This window comes from Camellia sinensis, chromosome 2 (genome assembly GCF_055761805.1).
Source record: "Camellia sinensis isolate YWXY chromosome 2, ASM5576180v1, whole genome shotgun sequence".
In the NCBI taxonomy this organism is placed as follows: Eukaryota; Viridiplantae; Streptophyta; class Magnoliopsida; order Ericales; family Theaceae; genus Camellia; species Camellia sinensis.
Window position 1 is genome coordinate 116127836 of NC_138962.1, and position 21820 is coordinate 116149655.

Below are 21820 nucleotides of genomic sequence, written 5' to 3' on the forward strand. Positions count from 1 at the left end.
AAGGTGCTAGTGTGAGGAAGGTTAAAAAAGACATTACTAGAGTAACTTTTTGTTCCATCATTGTATGATATTACTTTAGGTGTTGTCAAGGTTACCATTATTGGAATGATTCTTTAGGAAAACTTGTGCTGGCTGTTGCTATTCTTTGGGCTTCACTACTAGAAAAGAAAAAAAAAATCTGATTAGGCTGAGTTAGATTCCTCAGTTTTTGAAAACATTCACGGACCAGTTTAATTCCTCAGTTTTTTAACTGTATTTAAATTTAAAACATCCACAACCACAATCCAGACTACTGTGAACCTACATTACTCTTTCTCTCTCACAGAGATTAGGAAGCTTATGTAAACTTAACACACCATCCACAATACAATGAACCTGCATATCTCTCTCTCTCTCTCTCTCAGAGATTAGGAAGCTGTACTGAATCTAGACAAAACATAACCTTGAATTGCAATTCATAAAAGAAAAAAAAATCCAATCGAAATGGCTCTGTTATTCCGTTAAGACAAAAAACAAAAAAACTACTGCAAAATTCATGTGTCCCATACATCTCGTACCTATACCCAATTTATGTCTTGTTAACATAGGTTCATATTGGGAAATATAAAAGTCCATATAACGAGTTTAAAGTGTTTGATTCCTGATTTTTAGAAAATTCTATCACTTGTATTGTGTAAAAAATTTCAATCTTTATGCTTTAACAGCTTATTTTATGCTTGATCTGATTGTTACTTTGTTAGTTGTTTTGCTTTGATTTCTGCTTCAGAAATCTATGGATATAGCTCTCTCTCTGTCTGGCTTGGCTGCTCTTTTTTTTTTTTCTTTTTTTTTTTTAAGTACTAAAGTTTTTTGTTTTGCTCAATTGTGTTTTTTGGATAGGATCAATGATGATTGATAAAAATTACGTTATCTATCTGTAATTTCCTTTAAAGGGATTGAAGATATTCATATTATTCTGAGATCCATTTTTATGTGTTCTTTTTATGGAAGCTATGGATTTATGTGAGCATTAGTGATGAGTAATCTTTTGTTATCCTTGCACTTTGATTGCTAGTGAAGAAAACTATGGGGAATGTTAACTCTGAGATGCTTTTCATTTTTTCATTTTGTGTTTTCTCCTATTTTCTCTCTAGGTTGTGTTTTCGACTTCATTATTGTACCACTTCAAAGTAATATTTTTTGCATGATGCTTTCATTTGATGATATGAACCACTCCAATGGCCAAACTAACATTAAAGAATACATTTTGAAAACCTTCAAATGTATATTTGTTTGAGTAAAACAATGTACATTTGAATAGTTTCTGTAGTATTATTGTTTGGGTAAAACCTTCACCGGACACAATATAGCTTTGCAAATTTTAAGTAAACATTATTTCGTACACAATATAGCTTAGACAATTGCAAGAATTAATTTTTCACCAATTTTCTCAATTATTTATGACTAACTCCAAAATATCATAAATAATATTTTTTTTATAAATATATGTCTAACCAAAACTATTAGTCTATTAGCTATATTTGTTGAGCCAAAACTATCAAAAATAAAATAAATAACTTGATATTTAATTTAATGGTGTTAAAATTTAACGATTTTTTATTATTATTTTAATTAAAAAATAAAAATAATTAATTTGATTAAAAAAAATTAGAAAGTCTTAATCGTCAGAAAAGTCTTTGAACCTATTTGTCTGAAAAATATCTTGAAGTAATCATAAAGTTGTGGTAGGTAGATAACAATCTTGAAGTAATTATAAAGTTGTGGTAGCTAGATAGCAGCCAACAAGACCGTAACAGTTCTGCCCAACTATCTGTCTAAAAAATATCTTGAAGTAATCATAAAGTTGTGGCTAGATAGCAAGTAGCAGGACCTTATCAGTTCTGCCCAACTATTCGTCTAAAAAATAAGGTGATTTAGTCAATATTCACTCCTAATAAAATTTTAATATATTAAAGACAAGCATAAATTTTTTTTTTAAAAATGTCTAACACATTATTATTATTATTAAAATATTAAATTTTAAAATAATATTGTAGATGTTTGTTTTTAAAAAAAATTAGTATTTTTTAAAATTTTCTCATTAAAATCTATCAAATAAGATTCATATTGATTATGAAATTCTTTATAAAAAAAAATATTACCATTGAAATTGATTAAACAGTAACATGTTACTCTGCTCACAGTTACTCTAACAGTAACATGTTATTTTATTTTACAATAATATGATACTCGGCAATATTGTCTAAGAAAAAAAAGAAATTTTATTTTGTCTTTACTCAATTATATGTTTTTTCCTTAAGGAGTTTATGAAGCAAAATAAATTAGACTGTCTTTTTCACTTAATAATGGTCTAATGGAGGAGTTTTGCTCAATTTTCTTAAAATTTATACTGAATGATTTAACCATGATGAGTATTTTGCTTTTCGTTAAATAAGGGTCCAATTAAAGGTTTTGGCTAAATTTTCCCAATATACTCAAATACATATACAAATACAAATAAATAAAATAAAATAAATTGTTCTATGAACTCTTTGAAAAATTAAAATTATAAAAAAAAATAATCTACAAACATAATTTTAATACATAAAATTTATGCTAAATGATCCAACATAATGAATATTTTGCTTTGAAATAAAAGAGTTACACAAGACCACATTATTTTGTATATATATATTTTTTTGATAGGAAAATTATGTTTACAATTATTCAAAACAATAATTGTCTTGCTCAATCAATTCAATGCATGTGGAATAAATTAGAAAAGTATGAGCATGCCTAGTTTGAACATTGTAGGCCATGAAAGTCCAAAGGAATCTGTAAATCTATGAACACAATCATAAATCAATTGTTGTCAGGAAGATAGAGAGGCTGAGGCAGAGAGAGGATGGAGCTTGAACACTTCAGCCATGACCATCCCCTAATCCTCAAAACAGAGCACATATAAGATGATGATGGTGTTGTGAAAATTTCTTGCTGCGCGTGAGCAACTAATTATCTCCGGTTGATTATGTGGTTTCAGAGAAGGCAAACCAGAGTTTAATCTTGTTGATTCGGGGATAACAGCATCAAATAACAAACTATCCAGGTTGACCTTCTTTTTCCCATGGAACTCTTCTTTTAATTGTCTCATCTGTTCTTTCCTTATTATTTGATTACATTCAATTATTTTGGGTAAATTACACTCACCTCGCATGAGGTTTTTAATAATTATAGGGGCCTCTCATATAGTTTCAATAATTACAGAAATCATTCTTTTATTAAGATTTCCCACCGTTAATCTTCTGTTAACATTGATGAAAGAGAAAAAATGATGAAAAAAATTTGAGAAAAAAAATAGAGAAGAGAACAAATAATAATAATAATAAATTATATGGTATTGTTATTTGCTGCAGTGACATTATGAAAAAATGAATGAGAAAATAAACAGAAAGAAAAATGAAAGAAATAAAATAAAGAAAATGGAAAGAGATAGATAATTTCTCCAAATATGTATTTTTTATATGGAAAAAAAATCAAATACTTATATGTATTTTTAACTTTTTATTCAAACTCTAATTTCTCAAAATAATTATTTATAAAATTGGTGGTCTTTTTAAAAAATAAAACATCTTTTATACTTTGTTTCGTAATTTTCAAATGAATGATTGTATTTAATCGAATATAAAATTTAATGGTGATCAGTTTATTAGCTCTTTTTTTTTTTTTAAGATAAGGTAATGTTTGGTTATTCTACTATTATATACATGATTGTCTTAACAATTTAGAATTTTTTTAAATATTATATAGAATTTAATAATTTTGTTTTACAGTATTAAAATGATGTATGGATCTTTATTAATTTTTTGTAAAACATCAGGGAGGTGAGTGAATGATCCTTAAGCCTCGTTTGGGGAGTGGCTATTTTATTTAAAAAGTTACTAAAAGTTGTCACATCATCTCTCTACTTTTCTGCACATTTTTTCGTAAAAAGTCAAAAACTTACTAAAATAGCTTGTTTCCAAACGAGGCCTAGTATTATTTATTTATTTTTATTTTTTTTGGTTTCAGCCAAACTAGGCAAGAAAAAGACCCCACACAACCCACGAATATATAAATATATACATATATATACTCAGCAGCCATGGCAAAAAAGAAGAGAAAAAAATGAGAGAGAGAAGATAGGAGGTAGTGGCAAGAAGAAAAACAAAAGAAGGGCAGAGTGGATGGTTCAGCAATGTTGCAGTATAGTGACGAAAGGGCCAGACAAGAAAAGAAAAAAGAGGAAAAGAAAGAAAAAAGGGCAAACATGTCATTTTAATAATCTATTTGAGGCCAATATCTGCCTCACGCATTCAATTTAGTGCTTGTAAAACAAACACAGTTAATTTTTAAAAGTCCATATATTTTTAGACGTAACTACAAAAAGGTAAAATGTAATTAATCCTCTTTTTAAATTATTTTAAAATGTGATAGTGTTTTAGTAAGTTTTATTGATAAAAAAGGATTTTGTGTTGCAGTTTTAAGTATAAATGTTCACAATTACAACTTTCACATTTCTAAAAAATTCACACTTGCTACAATTCACATTATATATATATATATATATATATGAAAGAAACATGTATGCATATGTATGCTAGTAAGGTGGCTACGTGCAAGGCATGCAACACAGTGTCAAACGTAGAATTGTCTGGAAAGTGATTTCCCAATTCTTCTAAATCAAACTAATTTTAGAATTCAAAAAAATACATCAATTTAATTTATCCATCAAGTCAAGGGGTATGTCTATGCAAAAAATAAAAACCGAGGAGTTGAAACTAATGGGATTCAAACTGGATGGCATGGCACCATCTTCAAAGCCTAAGCAACCAATCTGCTTGTTTGGTTTGAGTTTTCAGGATTCACTTTTCAGAAAATTAAAATTTTTTATTTTCCATGTTTTTTTATTTTCACTTAATTCTTTTAATATTTGAAGTAATTTTTTTTTTTTTAATTTTTAGATGCACCTAACATAAATATACTTGAAAAGTATAATATTTGTGAAATTTTTTTTAAAAAAATTCACTACATACCAAAAATACAAAAAAAAAAATTATGAAAATTCAATATATTTTTGTATTCTTATATATTTATTGATTTTTTAAAATATTTTTTTGCAAATATTTTATTTTTTAGATATATATCTAAGTAAAGTGCACTTAAAAAAGTAAAAAAAAAAAAAAATTGAAAGAGAGAGAGAGAGATGAGAAACGTAGGAGAGATTAGGGCAAAATTTTGAGGGGTCCAAATTTTGAGTGGAAATTTCAAATTAAGGTAAAATTTTGTGAAAAAATTTGTTTCTAATTTTTTCTAAATGGAAAAAATAGGCTATGCTTGTTAAATTAATATTTTTTAATTATTATTTATTGTTTATCATTTTATTTTATTAGAGTTTTATGACTTAGTTTGAGGAAAAAAAGTACAAAATTTAGATACATTTAAAAGTATAAATTTTAAAAATATAAAGAAAAAATCATTTATTTTTTATATTTTTTTGTATTTATAGATTTTTTTATAAATATTTAATATTTAATTATATTTAGATTAACTGAATTTAAAAATTAAAATTTTTAATTAAAATATTAATAAAATTCACTTTAAAAAAAAGTATTGAAAATTCAAAAATAATTTTTGCAATTCTAAATCAAAAATAGAATTAGTTTTTTCAAATTTAAAAAAAAATATATATATATATATATATATTATTTTTTATTCTAATAAATAAATAATTGAATATCCATCATGATTGTTCATCACCATGCAAGCTCTGTCTCATGATTGTCCATCACCATTGTTGCAGCAATAAAATTTTAGATCTACTAACATTCATCTAGATCCATCATGAGCCTTTATTTTTATTTTTATTTTTCTACCTTTCTATGTCTCTTTTTCTCTATTTTGTCGATGGAAAAATTAAAATTTGTAGAGGCAATTGTCAAAGGGATCAAAACTTACTTTTTTCTCATTGAACTCGTGATTCTTTTGCAATTCTACATTGTTGTAGGCCTCTCTCCCGCTATACGAAAATATCCTACACTTCCTTATTATTTGACTGTCCTAAAGCTATCATGAAGTATAAATTTACTCCTCTCCACTGAAACTATCACAAAGTATCACTTTACTATATGAACTATAAAATGATACAATTAAACCCTTCAATAAATATATTAATCTACTCGTTAGTCCGTATTTGGCATTTAATTTTATAAATTTTACTCATTTACTAGAAATTTCACTTGCTAATACTTAAATTTCACCTAAACATTAAAGCTAAATTTCACTATTTGAAGAGAAGGAAATTTCGCTAGTTGGAGATAATGAAATAATTATTACTATCAAGTTTTAATTAAACAATATTAAAATTTTGGCAACTACACACATCATAGAATTAATTAAAAAAAAATAAATAATCATAAGCTAATTAAAAATTTAGTGACAATCACTTGTTATTCGATAACGAAATCACTAGCAACATCTTTCTGTTTAACTCATAGTTTTTCCATTTACTCGCTAGTCTGTCTTTGGTTTTAATTTTATAATTTTTACTCCTTTAGTAAAAATTTCACTTTGTTACTAATATTAAGGTTAAATTTCACTATTTAAAGATAATGAAATTTCACTAGTTGAAGACAATGAAATAATTATTACTATCAACTTTTAATTACACAGTATTAAAATTTTCGTAATTTAATATTTTAGAATTAATTAGACAACAAAATAATAAAAAAAATGAAATTACCTTTAAATAATTAAAAATCTAGACAATCGTTTGTTATACTCGCTTGTTACTCGACAATGAAGCCACTGGCAACATCTTTCTTCCTTAACTCATAGGTCTTTCATATTTCCAATTGATTATAAGCCTCTTTTCCATCAGATCACCAATCTATCGATCGTATTGTATGGACATCACCATACACCAACATCCACTGACGTGCCCTCGTTATTTCAAGTAACACTTGTTGTCTCCAACTTGAATATTTGTTGATGACGGTCTAACACCATGCAAAAGAATTGATTGTGCATTTGATTGGATGGATTGGCCACCACTAATCGATTTGCTAATTGATTGGAAGGCTTGGCCACCACCAATCGATTTTACAATTGATTGCACATCTAAAATTTTACAAAAGAATTGATTGGAAAAATTGGCCACTCCGATCGATTTTGCAATTGATCGAATGGCTTGGACACAACCAATCAGTTGGCCAATCGATTAGATTCGCCAATTGATTGGATAAATTGACCAATAACTATTCAAATTTGTGTTCCTTATATATTTTTGTGTGGTCACTTACGTGATTTTCAGAAAACTTACTTGATTTTGTGTTGGTCAAAATTTACTCAAATGACTTACTCGAATTTGTGTTACTTACACACTTTTATGAGATCACTTACGTGAGTTTGTGAAAACTTACTTGATTTTGTGTTGTTCAAAATTTTTATCAAATGACTTACGGGAAATTTGTGTTCATTTATGTATTTTTGTGAGATTACTTATGTGAGTTTGTGAAAAATCTTAGCATTTTTGAGAAATCAAAGTTTTCTCATATAACTTACCTGAATTTGTGTTACTTATGCATTTTTTTGAAATCACTTACGTGAATTTGTGAAAACTTAGGTTGCGTTTGGTAAAGCTTTCTAACTATGATTTGATGGTATGAGTTGTATTTTGAGTTTGTGAGTTTTGGAATTATGATTTGAGTGTGAAAAATTTGTTTGGTGAAAGAGTTTTGAAAATAGTTTTGAATTGAGTGGGGAATTTTTGATATAGCATTTGATATAAAAACTTACAACTTATAACCAAACATAAAACTCAAAATTCTATTAAAGCACATAAAAATTTTTAAAAAATTCGGGAAATATTTTTTTGGAATATATAAAAATTAACATATCAATTGCAACAACAACAACAACAACAACAACAACAATAATAATAATAATAATTGCACTATTCCGGTCAATCGGTCGGACGACTGGTGGGACGTCCGGTGGGACGACCGGTTAGGCTAAATTTTAAAAAAAAATAAAATTGAAAATCGCGCTTTACACAGAGTTTTGTGTTTGTTGTGGAAAACTAATTCCAAAACTCTATCAAAACATGATGTTACAATGTGGGGGTAGAATTAGGATTTGAAAATCCTTCCAAACAGAGTTATGTATTTTTGTGTGGTCAAAATTTTCTCAAATGAATTACTCGAATTTGTGTTACTTACGCATTTTTTTGAAATCACTTGTGTAATTTTGTGAAAACTTACTTGATTTTGTGTTGTTCAAAACTATTATGAGATGACTTTCGGAAAATTTGTATTCACTTATGCATTTTTGTGAAATCAAAGTTTTCTCAAATGATTTACTCGAATTTGTGTTACTTACTCATTTTTGTGATATTACTTACGTAGGTTTGTGAAAATTTACGTATTTTTGTATTGTTTAAAATTTTTATGAGATGACTTACAGAAAATTTGTATTTACTTATGCATTTTTGTGAGAACACTTATGTGAGTTTGTGAAAACTTATGCATTTTTGTAATATCAAAGTTTTCTCAAATGACTTAGTCAAATTTGTGTTACTTGCGCATTTTTTTGAGATCACTTACTTGATTTTGTGAAAACTTACTTGATTTTGTGTTGTTTAAAATTTTTATGAGATGACTTACGAGAAATTTGTATTTACTTATACATTTTTATGAGATCACTTATGTGAGTTTGTGAAAAATTTACGCTTTTGCGAGATCAAAGTTTTCTCAAATGGCTTACTCAAATTTGTGTTACTTACTTATTTTTGTGAGATTACTTACGTGAGTTTGTGAAAACTACATATTTTTGTGTTCAAAATTTTTATGAGATGACTTACGAAAAATTTGTGTTCACTTACGCATATTTGCATGATCACTTACGTAAGTTTGTGAAAACTTGTGCATTTTTGTGAAATCAAAGAGCTTGTTTAGTTTGTAGCTCAAGATATAATTTTTGAGAAAATTTTTCAAAATTTTGTTTGGTTCAAATTTTTTGAAAAAAAATTTCCAAATCACTTTCTCTCTCTTATACATCAATCAATCATTTTTTTTTTTCCTCTCATCTCTCATTTTTACTCATTTTTTCTCTCACACACATCTACTTAATTATAACAAAATATCAAATCATCCCAAACTCTCAAACTCCAAAACTATTTTCAAAATATATAACCAAATAAACCAAAAAAATTTCTAAACTCTCTCCCCAAATTATTTTTTGAAAATTTATCTCAAAACACAAACCAAACACTCTCAAATGGCTTACTTGAATTTGTGTTACTTATGCATTTTTGTGAGATTACTTACGTGAGTTTGTGTAAACTTACGTATTTTTATATTGTTCAAAATTTTTATGAGATGACTTAGGAGAAATTTGGTTTTACTTACGCACTTTTATGAGATCACTTACGTGAGTTTGTAAAAATTTACATATTTTTGTTAAATCAAAATTTTTTGAAATAACTTGCTCGAATTTGTGTTACTTACGTATTTTTGTTAGATCACTTATGTGATTTTGTGAAAATTTATGTGATTTTGTCTTCCACAAAAAAATTTATGAGATCATTTATAGAAAATTTGTGTTAACTTAGTCATTTTTATGAGATTACTTATTTGAGTTTGTGAAAACTTGTATGATTTTATATTGTTTCAATTTTTTTAAGATCACTTACTCAAATTTGTTTTAATTACACATTTTTATGAGATCACTTATATATTTATAATATAATCTAGGATAAATTACAAATACATCCCCTGAGATTTACTTAAATTACAAATTACCCCATGTGGTTCTAGAAATTACATTATGCCTCCTACGATTTATAATTTTATAACAAATAGGTCTTTTTATTAATAAATCATCAGGTTAATTAACAGTTTTTAATAATGTTAAAATTTTATTTCAATTAATAATGCAGATAATTTTATTATTGTATAAATGAATAGTTAGAAATTTTTATTTTTTTCAATTAATTCTGTCAAATAAAAAATTCTAACAGATAGGTATTTGTAATTTTCTAAACCATAAGGGATAATTTATTTTTTAAGTAAATCTCAAAACATATATTTATAATTTACCCGAAATTGTAGAAGCTGTTATATAACGAGGAAATAACTTTATAATGGGTTGAGGAAAAAAACTATTTACAAAAAGGTCAAATGCATTATAAAAATAATAATTAAAATTATTATTATTATTATTTTTGTAATTAATATACACTGACACGATGTCAATGTAATTGTTCCTTATATAAATGTCAAATAATGATTGAGACCCTCACCTTCATAAGACTTCACAAGACTTTTTTAATTTGGATCACTCGTGATATGAATCTCATACATATGTTAGTCGGCCTCATACATACATAAAAGGTTAGGATCACTTTGAAGGTGTCAGAATTATCCCCAAAAGGGTCCCAAACATTTTTGACAAATGTCAAACGGCTTAAGTTTTTGTCATAAAACATGTATATCATTAATTACTAGAAAATGATACTATATAAATTTATTTTTTAGATTTATTTTATAATAAATTTAATAATGTGTAAGTGATATGATTAATTGATTATTGGAGAAATATGAGAGAGAATATCCTAATTGATTGTCATATCACTAGCCTTGAAAATTAGATCTAATTTTTTGGGATAAATTACAAACACACCTCTTGAGATTTAGTTAAATTACAAATTATTCTATGTGGTTTTAGAAATTATATTATGCCCCTTGAGTTTTCTAATTTTATAATAAATAAGTCTTTTTATTATTAAATCTTCAGGTTAATTAATAATTTTTAATAATATTAAAATTTTATTTTAATTAATAATTTAAATAATTTTATTATTCCGTATAACACCCAAGGTTAATTAATAATTTTTAATAATATTAAAATTTTATTTTAATTAATAATTTAAATAATTTTATTATTCCGTATAACACCCAATCTTGAAAAATGATTCACTTCAATGATAGTGTTCTCTATACCATGTTTGCTGAGCAGTACTCGTCAACCAATGAAATTCATGGGCATATTTGATAATCATTTTTCAATATATTAATTCCACAAAGGATCTAGAGTGAAATTTTTCTAAAGTTTCTTAGAGTGCTACATTGTGTGGTTGAGATTTACTGGCAAGTCACATTAGAAAAAATTGATGTGGCTTGTCAATAAATCTCAACCACATAATGTAGCACTCTAAAAAATTTTAAGAAAAAATCGCTTTAAAAAATCCTTGCTCTATTAATTCTACTCTTTTTGGCATTTCTATCACTTACATAAACAATTCATTTTGGTTTACATATTTCAATGTAGTTGTTGTGTCAAGCTGGAAACAGCTGTCAACAACCAATAATCTATCCATACATGTCAACTTCTGTTTTTTACTATAGTCTGTGCAATATATTATTTTTACAATAATGTTGAGACTATTAAAAGTAGTGTTCTAAAAACATTATTAGTGATGTGACAGTGGACATAATTCATTACTTGTGTTTCGTTTTTTTTGTTTTTTTTTATTTAAATTGCTTGTCAACTTATTAGTAATACTAGAGCACCACTTTTAATAGAATGCATCATTACCGATTATTCTTATAATAAGCTTTTGTTGCTGTGGGAACTTACATCATCAAAGACAAACACAAACCCACATTGTAGTGAGAGAGAAATGGAGCTTCAACATTTTAGCCATGAACATCCGTTGATCCTCGGTGAAGTGAACGACGATGGTGAGGCAATTGTCTGCAACATGTGTTGGGAAAACATCTCTGGTTCTGCATTCAGTTGCAAAAATTGTATATTATTTTTACACAAATTTTGTGCTAAATTTCCCGAGGAGATGAAACACCCGATCCACGCCCATTCCCTTACGCTCCAACAAACAAGGTGGTCTTCAACAAGGTGTGATGTTTGTAGCAAAAAAATATGTGGATTCGCCTATCGTTGTTGGCGTTGCAATTTTGACGTGGACATCAGATGTACGGTTAGAGGCCAACATTTTAGCAGTAAACATCAGTTGATGATCCTCAATGAAGATGAGAAGAATGATGTTGATGAGAGGGTTTCTTGCGATGTGTGTTTGGAGCAGATCACAGGTTCAACAGCAGCGTACAAATGCACAAATTGCTCTCCCTCTATCTATTTCCACAAATTGTGTGCACAACTACCCGCAGAGATGGAACACCCAATGCACCCTGAGCACCCGCTTGCCCTCCTCCAAGTAGTGGCTAATAAATTCATATGTGACGGCTGTCATATAGATTTGAAAGAATTCATATATCGTTGTTCCATCTGCAATTTCAACCTCGACATATGTTGTGCTTTGAGGGCACCGAAGCTTAAACATGAAAGTCACAAACACCCATTAAGCCTCGTGTCCAGGTTGGCCCCCTTCCAATGTGATGCTTGTGGCACAAAGCGTGAAGGCATGTCTTATATGTGTGGCACATGCAGTTTCTGGATCCATAAGGACTGTGCTTCATTAACACCCACCTTTAAACACCACACTCACATTCACCCTCTCACCCTCATCTATCCTACTCATGAATATCATTACTGTTTTAGTCTGTGCGACATTTGTGAAAATTCAATGGTGGGAGGAAGGTTTTGGTTATATGTTTGTATAGGATGCCACTATTGCATTGATGTCAAGTGCTCAACAAAGACAAAGTATGCTTTCGCATTTACCCTGATCTCGATTTTTATTTTCCCTTTTGACAAGAAAAAGTTTATTGACCATGCTTTTCTCCTCATTTGATGTGTTTTCTATTGTTATTTTGTGGATTTAGGGAAAGAGAAAGTGCAATTGAGGTTGAGAATATTGACGAGGCCAATTTGATTCACTTGCCAATGGCTGATGACTCAATTAGTGCAATTGACCTATTTTTGAAGCAAAGCAGCATGGGAGACAACAAGAGAGAAGCAGACCTCAACCATTTTAGTCATCATCATCCATTAATCCTTTTCGATGTGCAAGGAGACAACAATTTGTGCTATGAGAACGAACTACTTATCTTGAATGAGCTGAATAAGGACAAAATATGCAATGCTTGTGTGAGAAAAATTTCGGCTCCATTTTACAGTTGTGGTCTATGTGATTTCTTTCTCCACAAATGGTGTGCCGAGCTACCAAATGAATTGGAGCATCCGTGTCACCCACACCAGCTCATCCTCCTCAAAAAGCCCCCTGTACCTAGAGGATTGTTCAATTGCAAAGGTTGCGGCTATTATTGCAATGGATTTGCCTTACGATGTATCAAAGATGAATGTTTGAGTTTCTTTAACAATTGCGACCTCGATGTTAAGTGCGCTTTCCTACCCAAAGCTATCATTCATAAAGTTCATGAGCATCCCCTCTTCCTAAAGAAAGAATGTATCAGCGCAGGTTGTGCTGCATGTCCTCGAAGGGTTCGGATGTTTGCATTTGGATGTGACATTTGCAATTTCAACTTACACTCCTCATGTGCTCTGCTACCAGATACAATTAAGCATAGGTATGATGAACATCATCCCTTCACCCTAATTTATGCACCCATTAAGGATGGACCCGATGAGTATATCTGTGAATTTTGCGAGGAAGAAATAGACCCCAACTGGTGGTTCTATCACTGCATCGATTGCGATCAGTCTGCTTGTGCCAAATGTATTTGTACGGAGAGAAAGGAAGTTCAAAATATCAAGTGGGGAAGCACTTATAACTTTGATAGGCACCCACACTGTCTCATCTATGTTCCAGTGACAGACGAGAGTTTTAACTGTGCCTACTGTCACAAGCATATCAATTCCCTGCCTCTTGTAGCACAACTCATTGCGAGGGAAATAGGCTTCAAATGTGAGCAGTGTAACATTATGCTCCATCCACATTGTCCTCATCCATAATATCTTAAGCCGTGTTTGTTTTGAGAATTTGACGAGAAAATGAAAAGGAAAAGAAAATGTAATCTTATTTTTTGTTTGATTATAATGGAAAGTATAAGAGAAAAGAAAGTGAGAGGGAAATAATCTCACTTTTTGTATTTTGAGTGGACTTGGCTTTTTTCTTTTTTCATTTGTCAACTAAACTAAATATAGTTTAAAATTTAAATCTTATCAATTATTTCTTCTTCCTTTTCTTTTTCTTTTTTTTTTTTTCTTTTTATTTCTCTCATCAAATCCAAAACGATCCAAAAAATTCTTTAAGTTCTAAACCATCTAAAAACTATCCTTAAATTCAAAACCACTAATGAGGGGCCTTTTGTCTTATTACGGGCCATGTCGAAATATCATCCCGTCAAGCGGCAGCCTGAGGAACAAGGAAGAGGCTCAGCTCAACGCCCACTTTAGAAAACCTGGCAGCTTGACTTGGAAGTCTCACAATCTACAAGAAAGACTACAAGAAAGACAAATGTGGACAAGCTGAAATGCAACAGATTATGATGGGAACAACTTTAGTCAACTCACCCAAATTGAAATCAATTGATAAAATTAAATCATAACATGAAGAAATCTCAAGACTAAACAATAATATTAACGACATAAAATTAGACAACTTATTGGTTAGAGAAACAGTCAGAACTTAGTCAGAACTTAGTCCTGTTAGTTTATTTAATCAATGATCATGTCTAAAGTGCTACAATAGTCTTGCACTAAAAAACTAAGAAATACTATATAGTTAATAAAAATATATTACATCCCTACTCGCATAGGTAATGAGTTTGCTTTAATGATCACACTAAATAAATCGAAGTTTCCCAGTGATGCAAAGATGAATAGTTGAAAATAATATGAACCAATTAATTCAACCAAAAAAAGAACATTTGATTGAAACTGAAAAAGTAAAAAAGTAAATAAATAGACAGTATGCCTTAAATCAACCAAAGAAAACATTTGATTGAAACCAAAACAACAAATATATAGAAGGACCAATGTCAACATTTTAAATATTAGAGAAGCACATAGAATTATCCCAATAGAAGAAGCTGATAAATCACATGGTTTACACTTTACAATTAAAGACAAAATTCCAAGAACTTTTATGAAAGTTCAGTTCTATAATACTAAGAAACCAATGCATATCTTAAAAGAGCAAAATGCCCATTATCTGCTTCCAATCATTTACTGCCCAAACTAATTGATGACATAACACTAGAAACTTCTATGGAAGATTCAAAATTGTTTAGAGAGTCGTGAATTAAGATAATAAAGGTTAGGAAAAATGAACATACCTTACGGTTCTGCATTCAAACTCTTTGCTGTGAGCTAACCATAGTTCCCAAATGTTTCATAAAGCCCACTTATCCCAGATAGCCTTTTCACATCTTTAAACATTTGAGATACTATTCAATTCGTTTGGTTTTTGTTTTTTGAAAATTGCGTATTTTGCTTTTCGTGTTCTTTGTTTTTAATGAATATTTTTAAAATTTTAAGCATTTTTTTTTAAAAAACTTTTTTAGATGCACCTTACTTAGATATATCTAAAAAATAAAATATTTGTGAAAACATATTTTTAAAAATTAATAAATACACAAAAATATGAAAAATATACTGAATTTTCATATTTTTTTGTATTTTTGGTATTTAGTGAATTTTTTAAAGATTTTTTTCACAAAAATTATACTTTTTAAGTGTATTTATGTTAGGTGTGTCTAAAATTTTTAAAGAAATTCCTTAAAATATTAAAAAAATTCTGTAAAAACAAAAAAAAATACGGAAAATAAGAAGTAGAATTTTTTGAAAAGTGAATTCTAAAAAATGAAAACAAACAGAGTGATTAGTGCTTTCTAAAAGTTAAGAGGCTATACAATGATTAAATACTAAATCAGTAATAGAGTATGATAATCTTGGCGATGTTGATATATATATATATACTAGTTAGAACCAGACACGCCATGCGCGTGGGGGTCGCGCTATTGTTAGCTAAGAATAAGATGCTTACAATATAATTAAGGTGCCTTGAGCTACTAAATATCTTATATCCAATTCATAAAGAATAAAATAAAATAAAAAAATTGATGCTACCGGTATCTAGTGAGTAGCATCCTAAAATATTGCCAATAACACAGTCAATTTTCCATAGTCATTATGTATCAAAATAATTTTAAGATGCAAAAGAGATGAATCATAGCTAGCATAACCAATTATGGCAATGTCTGGTACATCAGACGAGATAAAATCTAAGGATTCAACTAGAAGAATTACTAAAAGTTACAGAATTAACAAATATACATGGTGAGAGGTCCAACATGACTTACTTTAAGAGTGGGTTCAAGAGTGATTCTACACCACCAATGATGCTGCAAACCTACTCTAGTCAATTTTTCTAAATTGAATTACTTCACATCTCAATGAGCAAAAGGAAATAAACGGTTCATATTAACATACTTACTCCGCTTTATCCATAGGTAGCCTCTCTTCATAGCTTTGCATCTTCAATCACTACTAGCGAAGATACAATTCAAAATCCCTTCATCAAGCTGGAAAGTAGCATCCCAAAAGGTCCCAAAATTTTGTACATAATGAATTGCGGCATGAAAATTGCAACTACATGGCTATTCCTCTGGAAGACAACTCAAAAGCTATGAAAATCAAGACTAAACTATGAATGATTGATACATTGGCTATATAATCTCAATTTTGGAAATGACTGAGATCCCATTCAAATGGATAACTCAAAAAGACCACATGATAATCATTGAATGCTACTCAAGGAATTGCTTTTTGCCTTTAAGAAGGTGGAGAAAAATGGCTATTGTCAATTCATTCTATTGCAGTCTATCCACTCATTGCTATGTACATTCCTAAATGTAAAAGACAATGAAAACTCCCACACTATTGTTTCAAGCTAAACAACCACGCATTCATTTTAAATAATTAAACCCACAATTTTTATCAACTTGAATTCTAACTTATTTTATTTTCTTAACAAGAGAAAAAAAAAAAAACTTTCTTAATTAACATTTGAATCGGCAATTGAATTTAACTCCAACAATCAAACAATGGTCACTTGTCCAAAAACACTTGTCAAAAACAAATTCTGAAATTAACTCAAAAAAGTGTAGCCAAACATATGGCCAAACAATGGCCACTGATTTATTATGTTTTTTTAATCTTTTTGTATTTGTATCTATGCTCATGGAATGAGACATGGCCAGCCAAACAATGGTCACTGATTTATTATGTTTTCTTAATCTTTTTGTATTTGTATCTACACTTATGGAATGAGACATGGCCAAACAATTGAAATTCTGGTTCAAAAGTATTAGAAAATTCATCATATTTTGGATCTTGTTTCTTTGTTTGGTTTATTTCCTGTCAAGTGGATTGTAAGCCAATGATATTAATGGAAGCTTTTGAATGTCTAAGAATCTGTTTCGAATTCCCGGTGGATTTGAAGGCCCAATCACAATAGTAACTTTCTACATAAACTTTGAATAAAATAAATTGGAGCCTTTATTTTTGTGTTTTTTTTGTTGTTCTGAAGATACTTGAACATTGCAAGTGTATGAACATCATAACAAAAGAATTTTTTTTTTTTTTTTTTTTTTTAACATGACGGTATGGTTTTACCTACTATAAAATACCCAAGGACTGAATTTATTTTTTTATTTTTTTATGGTTTTGTATTTGTATTTATGCTGAGAGAAGAGATATGGTAACACAATTGAATTTTTGGTTTAGACAAATTCACAAGCACTTGGTGGACAATTTATGGAGGCAGAGACATGTGAATATCTTGTGTAGACATATTGTCAAACACATAGTAGGCAGATTTTGAAGGGAACGCACCATGAATAAAACAAGAGCACGAATCTATGGCAAAAAACCAAATAAAATACAGCATTGAAGATAGGATTAGACAAAGAAGAAGAACATGCCAGATATTTTGTTTGTTGCAGATGACACCAACGATAGAAGCAAGTGTTGTTCAGAGACGAAACTTGAGATCGTCGATCGACATTGACAGAGCAGTTGCGAGAGTTGAGAGAACAGATGTTGTAAACCCTAAACAAAAATGCTCCCTTCAGTGAAGATAAAGGACATAGGATCCAAACCCCAAGAGAAGAGAACAGAAGAGGAGGGGTGATTTAGTTATCAGAAACGTATAGTGTGGAGACAAAGAGTTAGGGCTCTTTTGATATATTTGATTGTTTTTAACTTAATATTTTTGCTAGTGTTTGGCACTAGAGCTTTTATTTTCCCACCTACTTTTTTTAAGTCATACCTTTCGCGACAGCAATTGTGTGTCGCATAAAGTGAAATATTTTCAATGGTTAGTAATTGTGTGCCGTGTATATTTGATGTATCAACAGCATGCTCTATGCATATCATCAAAAAATTTATTACGACTTGCATTTATTGTAGATTATTTACGACATGCAAAAAAAGAAAGTCGTAAAATTGAAAAATTACGACTTGTATTTGTTGTATGTTGTTGATGTGGTAAAAACTCAGTTTTGTTGTAGTGTTTTTAAAAAATTTCTACACATTAGATATGCTTTAATGACACTTTGGAAACACACGCATTACAAATTTGAAAAAGTAATTTGAAATCAATGATAAACGAGAAACAATATAAAATTTTTATATCGTTGTGTCCAAGCTCTTAGCATAATGCCTTAGTTAATTATTTAGGTTAATTTTATCTTTTTTTTCAATTTATTGTTGTTAATTAGCTTGATTGATAATTGTTGGCAGATAGTCAGCTATGCAATGAGCATTGTTGATAATGAAATGTATAAAAGAGTTTCACAAAGAAACCCATATATTACAGATATGAACCATTTGCCTCTATTCTACAGCAGGATTTAAACTCCACAATTGACCCCAACTTCCCTCAGGAATCAAAACACCACCACGGTTTGCATTATCAATGCCTTGAGACATACATTTAGTTGGGTTTTTTGGGAATCAAGCTGGGCTTGAACTTGCAACATACTTGCCAGAAAATTATAAACTTAGTTGTTTACCATTTCGAAGTGTTAGAAGGACTTAAAGTGGACTCATAGCGTAGCGGGAATTCAATTGCATGGATCTCTAGGACATTCATTATTTTGTTTTAGCTTGTTATGTCGATTTTGTGCATACATTGTGGTTGGATTTTATTTAGAATTATTTTATTTTGTGGGCGGTTTGTGTTCCGTTTAGTATATATTTTTGGAAGTTGGTTATGGTTGGTTTTACCATTTATACTTGTGACATGTCATTGGATTAGGTTTTGATTTATTTATTTTTGGGCTATCGTCACATTTATTCTTTGTGATTTTGAGTTCATATTTAGGCTTACATGTGCCTTGGGCTAAGTCTCTGTGGGCCACAGCCGGTCATATCTGAATTTGGGGTGTGCTACAATCTCACATTTCCTTTGAAGTAATTATTGAAGACAAATGAAAAACAAAAGTGATACACCAGCAGATTACATAAAAATCACATCACTCTTGTGCCTGAATAAGAGTATACTGGGAAACACTAAAGTGTCCCCATGTATGCAATTCCTAAAGAAATTCACAACCTTTTACTTGCACAACCAATTCCAAACTTTGACTTGTTCTATGCTAACACAAATGGGCTAAACTAAACATGGAAATTCAACAAGCCAACTTGACAAACTAAAATGGATTGACATCTCAGTCTTGAGATCATAACCACAAAAGATAAAGGAAGTTGCAAAACAAACTTCTACAACTAAAGCTTCACTCTCAGATGAACTGAAGTATTCAGTAAGAATGGACAACCTTTTTTGTCACAATTTAAATGGAGCATATCTCCTAAATATCATTAATTAAAGGATATGATTGACAAAGATAAGGAAATTATCAACTGCAAGTCTGCTAAATTACGACATCAAATGAAATATTCACATACTTGCCCTTCTGCCATGCACAACAAACCCTAGAGACCCGAAATAAAACCTTTTCAACCCTCTTCTAGAATTTCACCCAATAATACAAACACACTAAGCAAAAACAAAAATCTCAAAGGTTAGAGCAACCAACAAAACTTACATAATCTAAGTTTAATTGGAATTTGGAATACAATCTATAAAATACAAAGTAATGATTATAAATTATAATTACCACCACCAGACAATGATATATATATATATATAATATCACATAAGTACTAGGAAAATTGTTATAGGTAATATTCTATTTACTAAAGTATCATCTCAATGGCAGCTCATCTCTATTATCCATCAACGAAATATGATGGCTTTTTGACATAGTGGCCTACCTCCATCTGATTATATTTCAGTCACATTGTCCTCACTTTTTACCTTTTCCTATTCAAATCCTTATCAAAACCCATGATCCAAACATTGGCTAAATATTTGGGGAAAACATTTTGGCACCCCAAGAAAATACTTGGGCAAAACCTCTTGAAATTCTTTTAAAAGAAAATGTAATTTATTTACAACATGAAATATTTTTCTAGAATTTAAAAAACAAGCACCCAGCATTTTGTTGCATTTAGATATAATAATCGACTTCAAATGCTTTTGAAATGGCCAACAACCATTGAAACATCTTTCTTAGTAAGCATTCCTCTACCACACAACTAATCTTTAGTATCACATCTTCAATTTCAATTCCTATACTGTATCCCAATCTCTATCTCCCAACTCCAGTTATACTAGCAAACTAAGTACCAATTGCAAGTCTTCTGTTTTCCAGTTATACTAGCAAACTAAGTACAATAGACATCAAATCAATTTCCAGCCATCAAAACCAAATTGCAAGTCTTCTGTTTTCCAATCAAGTAGCCATCGCAAACTAATGCAATTGGATAAAAAGCATAACTCTCATACAAAGAATCAAAAACAATAAAAGAACACTTTGATTGTCAAGTTTGAAATGAACCTAAATTCATCTAAAACAAGCTACAATTATTCAGTTCCAATTGTTCAATTGCTCTAAAAATCAATTGAGACAAAGTTACAAAAAAGACAACTTACATACAAGAGCTATGCGAACCCAAGTTTGCCAGCTTCAGAGAGCTCCACAACACCTGAAAAAGCATTTTTCTCTGAATCTTCCAACTATGAACTCTGCAATTCCCATGGCAGCCCAAAATCTAAGCTTTTGGCGTTGGCATCCTCTTAGCCTTCTTGTTTCTCTTCTCCGATAAAGCCTTCCCAAAGAACTCCACAATCCGCTCCTGTGATTCGAGAAGCATCTCGGTCCACTTCATCTCCATGTCCATTGCATCGCCTCGACTTCCCTCACCATGTCCATATTCATCCTCTCCAACCTCATAAACCCATCTCCCAATCCCTTAATCGTCACCACCACCTCCGCCACCAGGTCCCCCTCTCTCTTCATCCCCACCCCATCACCACTACTACCACCGCCTCTCTTCCCCAACCCTAACCTCTCTCAATACCCATCTCTCACAACCCTAGTAGACACAAAATTAGGGTTAGGGTTACGATAAGATTTTTTTTCCTCCCAAAAATCACCGTAACACTCGATCGACCGGGAATTTTGATCCGAAACTCGCCGATCCCATTGCTCATCGACCCATGAACACTCCGATTTTCAGTAACACCACGCTTCAAGCTCTGCTACACTCTGATTTTAGATTTTTAGAGGTTTGGGGTGCACTACCGACGTGTATTTTTTTTAATTTTTTTTGATTATATTATTTAACAATGATTCATCCCCTTTTCCTCTCAACCCCTTTGACCTCCTCTCTCTCTCTCTCTCTCATTGGTCACATTTTTTTTTTCTTTTTCTTTTTTTTCCTGCTCCTCCAATCATCACCCGCCACGTGGCAAGAGGGGGTGAGGGGGTGACCCCCAAAAGGGGGTCCCAAGCAT

The 21820-nt window shown here is 30.2% G+C and overlaps 1 protein-coding gene, 1 long non-coding RNA gene and 2 other non-coding genes across 4 annotated transcripts; 3 read left to right on the plus strand and 1 right to left on the minus strand.

Moving 5' to 3' along the window:
• Positions 1-876: 876 nt before the first annotated feature.
• Positions 877-967, plus strand: LOC145820787 (small nucleolar RNA snoR27). Its single transcript, XR_014362847.1, has one exon. It is a non-coding gene; the product is annotated as a small nucleolar RNA snoR27 (small nucleolar RNA).
• Positions 968-1003: 36 nt separating this feature from the next.
• On the plus strand, positions 1004-1092 carry LOC145820781 (small nucleolar RNA snoR26). The gene has a single exon (XR_014362841.1). It is a non-coding gene; the product is annotated as a small nucleolar RNA snoR26 (small nucleolar RNA).
• A 10570-nt stretch (positions 1093-11662) lies between these two features.
• On the minus strand, positions 11663-21604 carry LOC145820295 (uncharacterized). Its single transcript, XR_014361562.1, has 2 exons — positions 20957-21604; positions 11663-18006 (listed from the first exon to the last, which is right to left on the minus strand). It is a non-coding gene; the product is annotated as an uncharacterized LOC145820295 (long non-coding RNA).
• On the plus strand, positions 11696-14040 carry LOC145820293 (uncharacterized). The gene is made up of 2 exons (XM_082915460.1): positions 11696-12696; positions 12816-14040. The coding sequence occupies exons 1-2, from the start codon at positions 11696-11698 to the stop codon at positions 13903-13905; spliced, it is 2091 nt and encodes a 696-aa protein (XP_082771586.1). The 3' UTR covers positions 13906-14040.
• Positions 21605-21820: the final 216 nt, after the last annotated feature.